Below are 16,411 nucleotides of genomic sequence, written 5' to 3' on the forward strand. Positions count from 1 at the left end.
TCCTTGGATGCTGCCTGACCTGCTGCGCTTTTCCAGCAACACATTTTCAGCTCTGATCTCCAGCATCTGTAGTCCTCACTTTCTCCTCGAAGGGTTCATATATGATTTACTTTATAAAATCATGAGGGGCATGGATAAGGTGAACAGCAAAGGTCTTTGTTCTGGGGTCAGGGAGTTCAAAACTGGGAGGGTGGCAGCATAATGTTCAGGTGAGAGGGGAAAGACTTAGAAGGGACCCAAGGGGCAACATTTTGCCGCAGAGGGTGGTTCATGTGTGACCTTTTGGAGGAAGTGGTGGGTGTAAGTCCGTTTGCAACATTTAAAATCTATTTGGACAGCTCCCTGGATAGTAAAGGGTGAGAGGCAGGCAAGTGGGACTAGTTTAGTTTGAGAAATTTGGTTATCATGGACGAGTTGGGCCGAATGGTCTGTTTCGGTGCTATATGATGCTATGAGAAGCTGTTTCCAACATTGGGAGAGACTAGAAGCCGAGGGCACAGCCTCAGAGTGAAGCGATAAACTGAAGTGAAGAGGAATTTCTTCAGCCAGAGGGTGGTGACTCTGTGGAACTGATGGCCACAGAGGGCTGTGGAGACCAAGACATTGAGTGTCTTTACGACAGAGATAGGGAGGTTCTTGATTGATAAGGGGGATCCAGGGTTGTTGGGGGGAAGGCTGGGGAATGGGGTTGAGAAACATATCAGCCAGGATGGAGTGACAAGAGCGGACGTCATGGGCCGAATGGCCTCATTCTGCTCCTGTCTAGTCTCACAGCATGTCCCTGAACCCACACACTCAGGAGTGATACTCAATAGGACCTTGTTTAGAGTGTAGGTTTGCTCGCTGAGCTGTAGGTTTGATATCCAGACATTTCATTACCTGGCTAGGTAACATCATCAGTGGCAACCTCCAAGTGAAGCAAAGCTTTTGTCTCCTGCTTTCTATTTATATGTTTGTCCTGGATGGGGTTCCTGGGGTTTGTGGTGATGTCATTTCCTGTTTGTCTTCTGAGGGGTTGATAGATGGTATCTAGATCTATGTGTTTGTTTATGGCATTGTGGTTGGAGTGCCAGGCCTCTAGGAATTCTCTGGCATGTCTTGTCTTTCTGAGCACAACAGCCTCAGGGCAGCAGCAAAGGTCAAAAGGGGAGCCAACCTGGTGATGACTCGGCTGGGTTGATGTGGTTGAGCTGTTGTCACATCCGTCCAGAGCTGAGTGCTGATCCGATCAGCGTTTCGAGCTGAGCTCTGCCTATCGCACGTCCTTCGTGTTGATAGACAGCTGTATGGGAAAATGGGTGTTAGTGTCATCACCCCCCTCCCCTCAACAGCCCTCCCCTGGCATCCTGTCCTCGCCAACGTCACACGTCTGCTGACTCACACTAAACCAAAGGGAAACAACACAAGCCTGTGACTGGTGCCCATTCTCCTCCTCATTGCCCCACCCCGCACTCCGAGAGGACCTATTCCAAACAGCCCCCTCCCATCTCTCTTCCTCTCCCCTCCTTGCCCCAACCCCTCACCACCTCATGGAGGGGAACCCCCTCCCCATCTATGGGACGGCAGTCTTTGAGTGACCACATCCCCACACAGCCCTCCATACAGTGAATCTCCAGCACTCCGACCTCAGGAGCAGCCCCTCATGGACAGAGACATGGACAATACCGTGCTGTCTGGTGGCGACACCACCAGTCGCCAGCCCTCCTCTGGTCTTGTAAGACTATGGGGACTTGACCTTCTCCATTTCTCTACAAATTAACTAGCAGATTAATCATTCTGACCTCAGTAAACAAGGAGCCTGTCCATTTGACTACTAGCTACAGGAGTAGAATGAGGCCATTCGGCCCATCAGCTCTGCTCTGCCATTCCATCATGGCTGATATGGTTCTCAATCCCATTCTCCCTGTGACCCTCCATCCCCCCTTACCAAACAGGACCCCATCTCTCTCTATCTTAAAGACACTCAATGACTTGGCCCCCACAGCCCTCTGTGGCCATCAGTTCCACAGAGTCCCCACCCTCTGGCTGAAGAAATTCCTCCTCATCTCAGTCCATCCCTTCACTCCGGAGGCTGTGCCCTCGGGTCTCAGTCTCTCCCACTGGCAGAAATATCTTCTCAGAGACTCATATAGCACGGAAACAGACCCTTCGGTCCAACTCGTCCATGCTGACCACATTTCCCAAACTAACTCATCCCACTTGCCTGCATTTGGCCCACATCTCTCCAAACCTTTCCTATCCATGTACCTGTCCAAATGTCTTTTTTAAAGGTTTCAACTGTACCAACAGCTACCACTTCCTCTGGCTGTTCATTCCTTGCACAAACCGCCCGCTTGCTGTGTGAAAACGTTGTCACTTCAAGTTCCTTTTAAATCTTTCCCCTCACCTTAACGTTATGCCCTCCGAGTTTTGAACTCCCCTATCCTGGGGAAAAGGCCTTTGCTGTTTACCTTATCCGTGCCCCTCATGATTTTATTATGTGAATAATTTCTGCACCCTCTCCAGGTTCATAACCGCCTTCCTACAGCAGGGAGACCAGAGTTACACACGGTACTCCAAAAGTGGCCTCACCAATGTCCTGTCCAACTCCAACATGACGTTCCACGTCAATGGTTCAAGCAATGAAGGCAAACAAAATCATGAAAAGTGCTGAGAATTGCAAATTTTGCCTGCTTTATCAAGATAAAAGGTCACCCACAAACATACATTTCAAAGGTAAGGAGCAGCATTCCAAAAGCTAGTGCTTCCAAATAAATCCATTGGACTATAACCTGGTGTTGTACGATTTGTAACTTTGTCCATCCCAGTCCATCACTGACTCCTCCACATCAGGCTAATAACTAATGTATTTCAGTCAGTTTGAGGAGACCACTTCCTGCCTGGAGTTGGTCGGAGCACAGAAAAACAGGAAGACATGAAAGCAGAACTAACTGTGTGAAATGACTGGGTGTGCGAGAAAACCCCACTACCTTTCTCTTGCAGTCATTGGAAGCAGACGACCAGAGCGAGAGCAGGCACGGCGATGGGCTCTGCTCTTTATCTCCTCCTTCTGTCTCTCTGTGTCGGTGAGTCAATTCGATCTCACTCCAATGTGTCACCAACTTGGCGTCTGATTCGGCCTCAGTCCTTCCCTTCACCAGCCACTCCGTGACTCCAAGCTTTTTTCTATCCTGGTCTTGTGGGTAAATCACCGTGAGTTCCTTTCCATTTGGCTGCTTATTAAGGGAACTTGCAAACTGTCAAGTTCCAAAACAATGGTTTATTGCATTTAACTAGAAAAATAACACCCCCTCAAGGAAGCAAGTTTAGACTCACATCCCGACTTGGCAATTTATGGTGGAATCGGGCCACCGTTCCAAACAGCAGTGTCTGTCTCTAGAAGTGTCCAGGGCTGGTGGTTGATTTATTGCTGTCACATGTCCCGAGATATTGTGAAAAGTATTGTTTTGTGTGCTCGAAAGGCAGATCGTATCATATGGAGTGTGTCAGGGAAGCGGAACAGAGTGCAGAATGCAGTGTTACAGTCACAGAGAAGGGGAAGAGAGCGAGAGATCAGAATGAATATTTGGGAGGTCTGTTCAAAAGTCTGATAATGCCGGGTGTTAGGGACCATGCAGACCCCCGCTCCCAAACATTTTAAGCAGGCAGCCCAGACCTGAGCTTTTCCCGTTGTTTTAAGCAGGGGTCAGGTGGATATTCCAGCAGCGGCACGACTGGTCAAACCACTCGGTTTGAAATGAAACAGGATTTATTTATACACAAACAAAAGGAAACCAAGTTCTGAATAAAGTAACTGTTTGAAAACCCAACAAACATGAAAATATAACTCAACAAAGAGCGGTCCCAATTTCCTTGGCAAAATGCTAAATTCAAGTACGGGTTCTTACAGGAGAGGGTTTGCAGAGAGGGGGGGTGAGTCAGCCAGAAACTTCTGTTGAATCAGGAAACATGTGACCATCAGGATAACTTACCACAGGGTAAAACAGAAACCCTTGAAGGGGAAAGAGAAGTTAAACAGCTCCAGCATTATCCTGACGATCTTCACTGAGATCTGCTTTTCCCTTTCCACATGAGGATTTCTCTTTGCCCCAGTTTCTATCCCTCACGGATTGAAATTGATGTTGGAAGCCAAACTTTGATTTATGAACCAACTCATAACCATCAGCCATTTCAGCTGCTAATCTTGCTGTCTTCACTCTCTGCTCTTCCACAGGGGTTCTCACTACCTCAGGAAGCGAATTTTTAAACTCCTCCAAATAATCCTCTCTCTAAGAGCGTCATTGTTTTGTTCTATTTTTAATGCCCTTCTCCATCTGTCGAAATTACTTTGTTTAATCTTTTCAAACTCAATGTAGGTTTGACCAGGGTCACTCCTTAGATTCCTGAAACTTTTTTTTAGATTACTCACAGTGTGGAAACAGGCCCTTCAGCCCAACAAGTCCACACCGACCCTCCGAAGAGCAACCCACCCAGACACATTCCCCTACATTTACCCCTTCACCTAACACTACGGGCAATTTAGCGTGGCCAATTTACCTAACCCGCACATTTTTGGACTGTGGGAGGAAACCGGAGCACCCGGAGGAAACCCACGCAGACACGGGGAGAATGTGCAACCTCCACACAGACAGATTCCTGAGGCAGGAATTGAACCCGGGTCCCTGGTGCTGTGAGGCAGCAGTGCTAACCACTGAGCCTATAAGTTGTCTGTAAGTTTCTGGCACAAGTTCATATGCACTTAAGATGGCTTTCTTCACCACGTCATACACTCCCCGCCCCCCCCCACTCCACCTCTGATACGGATGTGAATACCTCACTTGCTGTACCTACAAGTTTTGTTTGGATCAAGAAAATCCACATTGTCACGCCCACTGCATTTGCTTAGCCACCTTCTCAACTGAGATGAAAAAGGCTTCTACATCCTTCTCATCAAATTGAGGCAACGCTTGGATATATTGGAACAGATCCCCACCAGGCCTTCGGCTCCCAGGGGTTTGCTCATCCTCATTCTCTCCTTCACTGAGTTTACCTTCAGCCTTCATCTCCATCCTTTTAAGCTGACTCTCCTGTCAAAGTGCCAATTTATTAAGTGCAAACTCCCTCTCTCTCTCTCTCTCTTTTTGTTCTGCTGAAACGATTCTGTCATTTCTTTTTGTTCTGCTAAGGCCTTTCATTCTTTTTCTCTTTCCTCTGCTTTGAATCGTAATTTCAACAGTTTCATTTCTTGTTCTCTTTTCCTTTTGCCTCTAACTCAAGCTGCTTCATCTTCAATTGAATTTTCGGCATCTCCAAAGATTCAAATGACATTTCCAGCAAATTTAAATGCTGAGCTATTGCTGTAATGATCTCTCATTTTTCTGAGGAACGTAGATAACCCCAAGTTCAGTCTGTCTGCTAATTGCCTTGTTTTGTAAAAGCCCCAAGGTCACTTCTCCCACCCCCAGGATACTCTTCGTGACTGAAAGAGCCACTACTTCCACAAGCAGTGTTTAAACCATCCGAATTCAACACCTGGATCAAAAGACACTATCACCTTCCACTTGCTACCTTTGAGCACAGCAACCTTAATCCCAAATCAGAACTATAGAATAAATCCCGGACGAGCCCCCAATCTGTTATGAACGAGGCAAGACCCCCTCAAAGTCTTTTAAGCAGGTATCCCAGACCCTGCATTTTTCTGGTTGTTTTAAGCAGATGTCAGATGGATATTCCAGGATTGACACAGCTGGTCAAACCACTCGGCATTCAACAAAACAGAATTCATTTGCACATGAACAAATTAAAACCCCATTTAGAATAACATAACCGTGTGAAAACCCAACCGACACAAAAACGCAACTTAACAAAGAGCTATTCCGATTCTCCGCAACATCCCATAACACACCCCTTGGCACAAAGGTAAATTCAAACACGGGTTCTTACAGGAGAGGGATTGCAGAGCGAGAGGGAGAGGGAAGGTCTGTCAGGAACCCTCTGTTGGATCAGAGAAACTTCTCCCCCAGCAGGAGAGGGATTGCAGAGTGAGAGGGAAAGGGAGAGGGACAGAGTCAGCCAGGAACCCTCTGTTGGATCAGGGAACCTTCCCCCCACCCCCAGCAGCTTTCTTTGTCCAGTAGCTTCAAACAGACTACTCGAGAAAACCAAACCAGAAATAAAATCCCTGAACTGGGAGAACTGGCCACTCCCCTTTCATTGTACAAGTGTTTCCAAATAAAAACTTTCAAAGCCATTTCAAAAAGATATTTCCAGACAGAGAACATAGAAATTCCAGCGCCGTACAGGCCCTTCAGCCCTCAATGTTGTGCCAACCTGTGGAACCAATCTGAAGCCCATCTAACCTACACTATTCCATTCTCATCCATATGCCTATCCAATGACAATTCAAATGCCCTTAAAGATGGCGAGTCTACTACTGTTGCAGGCAGGGAATTCTACGCTCTTACTACTCTCTGAGTGAAGAACCTACCTCTGGCATCTGTCCTATATCTATCACCCTTCAGTTTAAAGCTATGTCCCCTCATGCTAGCCATCACCATCCAAGGAAAAAGGTTTTCACTGTCCACCCTATCTAATCCTCTGATCATCTTGTATGACTCCATTAAGTCACCTCTCAACCTTTTCTCTAACAAAGACAGCCTCAAGTCCCTCAGCCTTTCATCATAAGGCCCTCTCTCCATACCAGGCAACATCCTGGTAAATCTCCTCTGCACCCTTTCCAAGCATACACAGCCTTCCTATTATGCAGAGGCCACAACAATACGCAATACTCGAAATGCGGCCGCGCCAATATTTTGCCCAGCATGACCTCGTGGCTCCAAAACTCAATGCCTCTATCAATATGAGTCAACACACCCTATGCCTTCTTAACAACCCAATCAATCAGGGTGGCAACTTCCAGGGATTTATGCACATGGACACCAAGATCTCTCTGCTCATGCATGCTGCCAAGATTCTTACCATTAGTCTAGTACGCTGTATTCCTGTTACTCCTTCCAAAATGAATCACCTCATAAATTTCTGCATTAAACTCCATTTGCCACCTCTCAGCCCAACTCTACAGCTTATTTATGTCCCTCTGTCACTTGCAACATCCTTCCGCACTGTCCACAACTCCACCCACCTTAATGACATCTACAAATTTACTAACCCATCCTCCTCCCCCTATCATCCAGGTCATTTATAAAAATGTCACGCAGCAGTGGCCCTAAACAGATTCTGGCGGTACTCCAATCATAGCTGATCTCCAGGATGAATATTTCCCACCAACCACCATCCTCTGCCTTCTTTCAGCTATCCAATTTCTGATCCAAACTGCTAAATTACCCTCAATCCCATGCCTGTGTACTTTCTGCAATAGCCTACTGTGGAGAATCTTATCAAATGCCATACTGAAATCCATATTCACCACATCAACTGCTTTACCCTCATCCACCTGTTTGGTCACCTTCTTGATGAACTGAATAAGGTTCGTGAGGCACGACCTACCCTTCACGAAACCATGTTAACTATCCCTAATCGCATTATTCCTCTCTTTTGCTTCCAAATCGTATTTCGTATAATCCTTTCCAACATTTTACCCACAACCGAAGTCAGGCTCACTGGTCTATAATTACCAGGGTTGTCTCTACTCCCCTTCTGAAAGAAGGGAACAATATTTGCTATCTTCCAACTTCTGGCACTATTCCTGTTGACAATGACGACATAAAAATCAAAGCCAAAGGTTCTGCAATCTCCTCCCTTGCTTCACAGAGAACCTGAGGATAAATCCCATCTGCCCCACTGGACTTATGTATGTTCACACCTTCCGGAATTGCTTACACCTCCTCCTTGTGATCCTCAATCCCGTCTAGTCTAATAGTCTGGATATCAGTATTCCAGACAAGATTGCCTTTTCCCAGTGTGAACGCTGACAAAAAATATTCATTTAGCACCTCTCCTATCTCCTTGGACTCCATGGACAACTTCCCATTACTGTCTTAACCTTACTGTAGTCATTCTTTTATTCCTGACATACTTAGAGAAAGAGCAGAAAATGTGTTGCTGGAAAAGCGCAGCAGGTCAGGCAGCATCCAAGGAACAGGAGAATCGACGTTTCGGGCATCAGCCCTTCTTCAGGAATCAAACTTAGAGAAAGCTTTAGGGTTTTCCATGATCCTACAAGCCAAAGACTTCTCATGTCCGTTCCTGGCTCTTCTTAGCTATCTTTAGGTCCTTCCTGGCTAACTTATAACTCTCAAGTGCTCTAACTGAGTCTTCCTGTCTCATCTTTACCTACGCCTCCTTCTTCCTCTTGACAAGAGATTCAACTTCTTTAGCAAACCACGGTTCCCTCGCTCAACCACTTCCTCCCTGGCTGACAGGTACATACTTATCAAGGACACGCAGTAGCTGTTCCTTGAATAAGCTCCATATTTCATTTGTGCCCGTCCCCTGCAGTTTCCTTCCTCATCCTATGCATCCTAAATCTTGCCTAATTGCATCATAACTCCCTTTCCCCCAGATATAAACCTTGCCCTGCAGTATATACCTATCTCTTTCCATTGCTAAAGTAAATGCAACCAAATTGTGGTCACTGTCATCAAAGTGCTCACCTATCTCCAAATCTAACACCTGTCTGGGTTCATTCCCCAGTATCAAATCCAATGTGGCCCTACCCCTTGTTGGCCTATCTATGTACTGTGTCATGAAACCCTCCTGCACACATTGGACAAAAACTGATCCATCTAAACAACTTGAACTATAGCATTTCCAGTCAATATTTGGAAAGTTAAAGTCCCTCATAACAACTACCCTGTCTCTCTCACTCCTATCGAGAATCATCTTTGCAATCCTTTCTTCTACATCTCTGGAACTTTTTGGCTGCCTATAGAAAACTCCCAACAGGGTGACCTCTCCTTTCCTGTTTCTAACCTCAGCCCATACTAACTCAGTCGACGAGTCCTCAACAAATGTCCTCTCTGCCACCATTAAGACTGTCCCTGACTAACAGTGCCACACTTCCCTCTCTTTTACCAGCTTGCCTGTTCTTACTGAAACATCTAAATCCCTGAACCTGCAACAACCATTCCTGTCCCTGCCCTATCCATGTCTCCAAAATGGCCACAGCATCGAAGTCCCAGGTATCAACTCATGCTGTAATGTTCACACATGTTATTCTGGATGCTCCTGGCATTGAGGTAGACACCCTTCAAACCACTTTCCTGCCGCCAGTACACTCTTGTGACCTTGCAATCTTATTTATGACCTCCTGTACACTAGAGCTACAATTCAGGTTCCCAAACCCCTGGTGAATTAGTTTAAACCCTCCCGAAGCTCATTAGCAAATTTCCCAAACCCTCCACCCCCGGGTTATTGGCACTCCTCTAGTTCAGGTGTACATCAGACATATCGGAAGCTCTGCTTTTGCAACCCCTCTTCAAAGAAACCAAGGGTTACAATAACCTTGTTAAAGGGGCAGCATGGTCGCACGGGGAAGAAGCTGTTCTTGAATCTGTTTGTATGTATTTTAAAATGTTTATACCATTTTCTCGAGGGAAGAGGGTTGAGGGGGAGCCCTTTGATTACAAGAACAGAATTAAACCAGTTGGCCCCTCTGACCTGCTCCCCCTTTCAATAGGTCATTGCTCAACTTTTCATGGATTCAGCACCACTTACCCGTCTGATCTCCATAACCCTTAACTTCTTAACTGTTCAAAAATCTATCCAAAAACACCCAACGGGGTAACCTCAGCTGCTTCACTGGGCAGGGAATTCCACAGATTCATAATCCTTTTGGGGGAAGACATTCCTCCTCAACTCAGTCCCAAATTTGCTCCTCGAGGCAGTCCCCAGATCCACCCCAGTGAAAGGACAGGCGTCCAAAGGAGCTTTTAGGAGAATTAACCCAGTGATCAGACAGAGGGAGGGGTTTATGGGGGAACATGAGGAAAGAGAGATTTCAGGAGAGGGAGAGGTTTGGGGGGGGTTCTATAACCACAGACTGAGACCTTCCAAAGGTACACCCCCTCACCACAACCTCTACCATGGAGATCTAAGAGGATTATAGGGGCTAGAGGGGTAAGAGGGATAGGGAGGGATGGAGGGATTGAAAAGGAGGCAGAGACCAAGGAGGACTGGAGGAGGTTACAGGGATAGGGAGGGATGTACGGGCTGGAGGGGTGATAATGATAGGGAGGGGAAGGGTATAGCGACAGGAGGAATTTAGAGATAGGAGGGGTGTAAGGGCTGGAAGAATTTACAGAGATATGGTTGGAGGTGTAAGGTCTGGAGGAGATTACAGAGAATGGAGGGAGTGTAGGAGCTGGAGGAGCATACTGAGAGAGGGAGGGGTGTAGAGGCTGGTGGGGGTTACTGAGATAGGGAGGGGGCGTAGGGGCTGGAGGGGGTTACTGAGATAGGGAGGGGGCGTAGGGGCTGGAGGGGGATACAGAGGCTGATGGGGGTTACAGAGATAGGGAGGGGTGTAGGCGCTGGAGGGGGTTACAGAGATAGGGAGGGGGTGTAGGGGATGGTGGAGGTTACAGAGATAGGGAGGGGTGTAGGGGCTGGAGGGGGTTACAGAGATAGGGAGGGGTGTAGCAGCTGGAGGGGGTTACAGAGATAGGGAGGGGTGTAGCAGCTAGAGGGGGTTACAGAGATAGGGAGGGGGTGTAGGGGCTGGAGGGGGTTACAGAGATAGGGAGGGGGTGTAGGGGCTGGAGGGGGTTACAGAGATAGGGAGGGGGTGTAGCAGCTGGAGGGGGTTACAGAGATAGGGAGGGGGTGTAGGGGCTGGAGGGGGTTACAGAGATAGGGAGGGGGTGTAGCAGCTGGAGGGGGTTACACAGATAGGGAGGGATGTAGGAACTGGTGGAGGTTACAGAGATGGGGGGTATAGGGGCTGGATGGAGTTGCAGAGATAGAGACGGATGTAGAGGCTGGAGGGGGTTACAGAGATAGGGATCAGTGTAGGGGTTGAAGAAGGTCACAGAGATAGGGAAGGGGTGTAGGGGCTGGAAGGGGTTACAAAGATAGGGAGGGGGTGTAGGGGCTCTGTAGGAGGTTTCAAAGATAGGGAGAGATGTAGGGGCTGTGGGAGGTTACAGAGATATGGAGGGGTGTGGGGGCTGGAGTGGATTCCAGAGTTAGGGAGGGGTGTGGGGCCTGGAGATGGTTACAGAGATAGGGAGGGGTGTGGGGCCTGGAGGGGGTTACAGAGATAGGGAGAGTTGTCGGGGCTGGAGGAGATTACAGAGATATCGAGAGGTTCAGGGTGGTTTATATACAGAATAACAGATACCCAGGAGGGAGTTACAGACTGGAATCTAATCAAGGGATTCAGGGTGGTTTATATACAGAATAACAGATACCCCGGGAGTGAGTCACATTTTGCTGTCTCAGTTACAAAGTCTCTCTGTCACTGGGGGATATCCTGGGGGCTGGTCTCCAGCTGGGAGAGATTTATTCAGGATTCCAAAATGACTGTTTGCTGTTTCGCTCTCCCTCAGGGATGATCCATGGAGATGATTTCGCAGTGAGCCAACCAGATCGACTGGAGGGTGTGGAAGGGGGATCGATCGAGATTCCGTGTACATTTACTTACCCAGATACACACACACCGAGAGGGTATGACATTGCCTGGAGAAGAGACGCGTTTCATGGGGAATTTATCCTCAATTTGTCTCAGGGATACACTCACCCTCAATACCAAGGGCGAATTGAAATCCTTAGAGATCCAGCCAAGGAGAGGACAGGGACCATCGGGATAAAGCAGCTGAGAAGAAGGGATACAAACCGTTATTTCTGTCGGGTGGCGATAACAGGAAATCGTTCTGTGGTCTGGCAAAGCCTCCCAGGGACCTACCTCACTGTCCGAGGTAAGATCCGTCTCCTTTTCCCCAATTCCTCTCCCATTGACTCGATGTTGGTGAGAGTGATCCTAGATTCAGTCTCTCCCACATTTGGGATCACGTGGGATTGTCAAATCCAATCCATTCCCAGTGGAGGCAGGAACTGGGAAAGAAAAACAGAGAGAGCTGGAGAAATTCAGCAGCGTCTGGGATGGATCCAGCTCCCAGGAAATCTCTTTGGACACAAACACTTTCAGATCACCTTCCCCTGGGACTGGGACATCTCCCAAACTCACCCCTTCACTCCTACTCCCTTACTCTCCCCCAGGGTCAGTCACACTGAGACACCCCCTCACTCCCCAGGGTCAGTCACACTGAGACACCCCTCACTCCCCAGACTGAGTCACACTGAGACACCCCCTCACTCCCCAGGGTCAGTCACACTGAGACATACCCTCACCCCCTAGGGTCTGTCACACTGAGATACCCCCTCACTCTCCAGAGTCAGAGACACTGACTGTCCCTCACTAATGAAGGTCTCTTGCCCGAAACGTCGATATTTTCACCCTCACTCCCTCGAGCCAGAGACACTGATTCTCCCCACACCAACTTCCCAGGATCCAAGTAACAACCCCCCAACTCCTCAGGGTCAGAGACACTGACTTCCCCTCACTCCCCCAGGGACAGAGACACTGACTCCCCCTCACTCCCCAGGGACAGAGGCACTGCAACTACCCCCCCCTCACTCCCCAGGAACAGACACACTGACTCCCCCTCACTCCCCAGGGACAGAGGCACTGCAACTACCCCCCCTCACTCCCCAGGAACAGACACACTGACTCCCCTCACTCCCCAGGGTCAGAGACACTGATTCCCCCTCATCACCCCAGGGTCACAGACACTGACTTCCTCTCACGCCCCAGTGTCACAGACACCGACTCCCCTTCTTCCCAGTGTCACAGACACCGGCTCCCCTTCACCCACCTCCCCCCCCCGAGGGTCAGTGTCTCTGACCATCCCATGTCCCCAGGGTCTGCCCTCTGAGTGTATTTGCTCCTGTTTCTCATTCCAGCCCCGGTTCTTTCTCTCACTCCTGCTCCCACATCATTGAGCTGGATCCTTGTCTTTGAACAGCACGGAGACCAGAGACCACGACAGACCATCCCCCCTCCTCAGTGAGTGCAGCCTCCCAGCACAGTGTGGAAGGTGGAGACCCACTGCCTCAGGGTCTAATCCTCATCATCAAGGTGGGCTTCGTTCTCACAATCCTAGCGACTATTTGGCTGGTTGGAATGTGTCTGATGAAGAGGAAGGAAGTTACAGGTAAGCTGCTATCACAGATCATGTCACTGTTTGCTCTCATACAGACAAGTGCAATGTTTTTCTGAAATACCATCCTGGGTCCCTGCATCAATCCAGTATCCATGCTAATGTACAGGTTGCCTCCCTGGATGGTGGAATACCAGACCTTATTAGGATCTGGGATCATCCGTGGACAAAGGAGCTGAATCCCAGAGGGGAGGTGAGAGTGACAGCCCTTGACATCAAGGTTGCATTCAAGTGAGTGTGGCTTCAAGGAGCCCTGGCAAAACTGGAGCCCATGGGTATTAGGGGGCAAACTCTCCGCTGGTTAGACTCATCCCTGACACGTAGGAAGATGGTTGTGGTTGTTGGAGGTCAGTCATCTCAGCCTCCAGGACATCTCTGCAGGAATCCCTCAGGGTAGTGTCCTAGGCCCAACTATCTTCACCTCCTTCATCAATGCCCTTCCCTCCATCGTAAGCTCAGAAGTGGGGATGTTCTCCGATGATTGCACAACGTTCAGCACCATTCGCCACTCCCCCGATACTGAAGCAGTCCGTGCCCAAATGCAGCAAGATCTGGACAATATCCAAGCTTGGGCTGACAAGTGGCATCTAACATCATGCCACGCAAACGCCAGGCAATGACCATCTCCAATTAGAGACAATCTAGCAATGCCCCTTCAGAATTAATAGTGTCACCATTACTGAATCTCCTACTGTCAGCATCCTAAGGGTTACCATTGAGCAGAAACTCAACTGAATTCACCACATAAACAGTGGCTGCAAGAGCAGGTCAGAGGCAAGGAATACTGCAGCGAATAACTCACCTCCTGACTCCCCAAAGCCTATCCACCATAAGTCAGCATTGTAAGGGAAGATTAGATTAGATTAGATTACTTACAGTGTGGAAACAGGCCCTTCGGCCCAACAAGTCCACACCGCCCCGCCGAAGCGCAACCCACCCATACCCCTACATCTACCCCTTACCTACACTACGGGCAATTTAGGATGGCCAATTCACCTGACCTGCACATCTTTGGACTGTGGGAGGAAACCGGAGCACCCGGAGGAAACCCACGCAGACACGGGGAGAACGTGCAAATTCCACACAGTCAGTCGCCTGAGGCGGGAATTGAACCCAGGTCTCTGGCGCTGTGAGGCAGCAGTGCTAACCACTGTGCCACCGTGCCGCCCACAATACTCCCCATTTGCCCTGGATGGGTGCAGTTCCAACAGCACTCTCAAGAAGCTCAACATCATCCAGGACAAAGCAGACCACTCGATTTGTACCACATGCACAAACATCCATTCCCTCCCTCACTGACGCTCAGTAGCAGCAGTGTCTACCATCTACAAGATGAACTGCAGCAACTCAGTAAGGCTCCTTGGACAGAACCTTCTAAACCCAAGACCACTTCCATCTGGAAGGACAAGGGGCAGCAGGGACATGGGAACACTATTCCCTGCAAGCTCCCTTCTGAGCCATTCACCGTCCTGACTTGGAGATACATCGGCCGTTCCCCCAGTGCTGCTGGGCCAGAAACCTGGAGCTGCCTTCCTAACGGGCGCTGTGTGGGTGTCCCTACACCACACGGGACTGCAGTGGGTCAAGAAGGCACAACTAGGGACAGGTAATAAACGCTGGGCCCAGCCAGTGATGACCATGTTCCATGAGTGAATGAAATCAGAGGATGGGCAAGAAAAGCTGATTTGCCAGCTATGGCCTCCTTCCCTGAGTGAAAGTCGTCAGGATTGGTGCACGTCCTGTTGGGATTCCTGGCTGTTATCTTTTGTTCTTGTAACATGGGATTTTCCTGCTTTACTCCTTCTTGTCGATTTCAGATTCCTCGGATGGAAATTTGTGCGGAGAGACCAAGTGAGAGAATGCGGGATCCAATGGGAATTGTCTGTAGGAATCCCCGGTGCAAGGAATTCACTGGTTTACTGAGTCCTACAGAAACTCACGGTCACACAACAGGCCCATATTCTCACAGACCTCACTGTCCAAAGCTGGTTTGACCCTTGCCCTTTTGAAGTCGACACTGTGGGCTTTGCTGCAACGTTGAACCAGGCTGTGGTTCCCCAGGAAAGAAACTCTGTTTGCAGCGCTGCTCTGATTCTCGCGGGTATAAACCCTGGCACGGCTCCATCTCATTGGCTGACCCTGTGCCAATCGGAGTTTCTGTGAAGCACTTTGTAAAAAGTGACAATGTTCCTGCCACAGTAAATCGATTGAGGCTGAAACATTGAATGTTTTCAAGAAAGAGTGAGGTCCAGTTCTTAGAGCTATAGGGGATCCAAGGGAAGGGGGAAGGTCACTGAGTTGGATGATCAGCCATGGTGCGAGTGAACAAGCTTGAGGGGCTGAATGGTCTACTCCTGTTCTAATGTTCCATGCTTCTGTGCGCCCAATGGAAAACAATACTGTCACAATATACTTGGTTATTAAAGTCTTCTCATTAATTTTTTTGTCAAGAAAGCATCACTGAATATTATAAATTATGCATGTGCGCTAACATAAGTTGTTTGTTGAATCTTAAACTAAAAGCTCTCCTGTGTTTTATTTCTGTGACCCTTGTTCCCATCTCTCGATATTTGTAGCTGTCTTTCTAACAGATGTCTCTGGTTCTGTGTCTCTTTCGTGTCATCAAGTGGACCTTGAGAAAAATTAACGTAAAGTGGTTCAAACAGAAAAGAGGTCCGCTGTAATCATGTGACCAGACTTCACAATGGCCTTCCAGAAGGTTCGCAGGAGTTGGCGCCAGATACACAATCGATGTCTATAAACCCTCCTGCAAGATGTGTCCGTTGTGACAATCCGAGTGTTGGCCATGTCAGATCACGGAATAAAGTCACAGAGCCCCTTGATGATGTTGGCTGCTTTCCCGAGACAGGGGGAAGTGGAGATGGAGCCAATGGATGGGAGGCTGGTTTGTGTGATGGACTGGGCGGTGTTCACGGCTCTCTGTAATTTCTTGTGGTCCTGGGCAGAGCAGTTGCTGTATCAAGCTGTGATGTATCCAGACAGGATGCTGTCTGTGGTGCATCTATAAAAATTGGTGAGAGTCCCAGTGGACATGCTGAATTTCCTGAGCCTCCTGGGGAAGGAGAGGCATTATTGTGTTTCCTTGATTGTAGCGTTGACGTGGATGGATCAGGACAGATTGTTGGCAATGTCTAAAACTGGGATCTTGAAGCTCTTGATCACCTCCATTGGTGCAGACTGGGGTGTGCCCTAAGCTCTGCTTCCTGAAGTCAATGCCCAGCTCCTTCATAACC

General features: G+C 48.7%; 1 protein-coding gene across 1 annotated transcript; it reads left to right on the forward strand.

The window, feature by feature from the left end:
* The first annotated feature begins 2,960 nt into the window (after positions 1–2,960).
* LOC140492359 (paired immunoglobulin-like type 2 receptor beta-2) lies at positions 2,961–15,626 on the forward strand. Its single transcript, XM_072591278.1, has 4 exons — positions 2,961–3,065; positions 11,487–11,855; positions 12,963–13,151; positions 14,975–15,626. Exons 1-4 carry the CDS (start codon positions 3,023–3,025, stop codon positions 15,010–15,012), a joined length of 639 nt encoding a protein of 212 aa, XP_072447379.1. The 5' UTR covers positions 2,961–3,022; the 3' UTR covers positions 15,013–15,626.
* The last annotated feature ends 785 nt before the right edge of the window (positions 15,627–16,411 follow it).

This window comes from Chiloscyllium punctatum, chromosome 21 (assembly GCF_047496795.1).
Source record: "Chiloscyllium punctatum isolate Juve2018m chromosome 21, sChiPun1.3, whole genome shotgun sequence".
Lineage (NCBI taxonomy): Eukaryota > Metazoa > Chordata > Chondrichthyes > Orectolobiformes > Hemiscylliidae > Chiloscyllium > Chiloscyllium punctatum.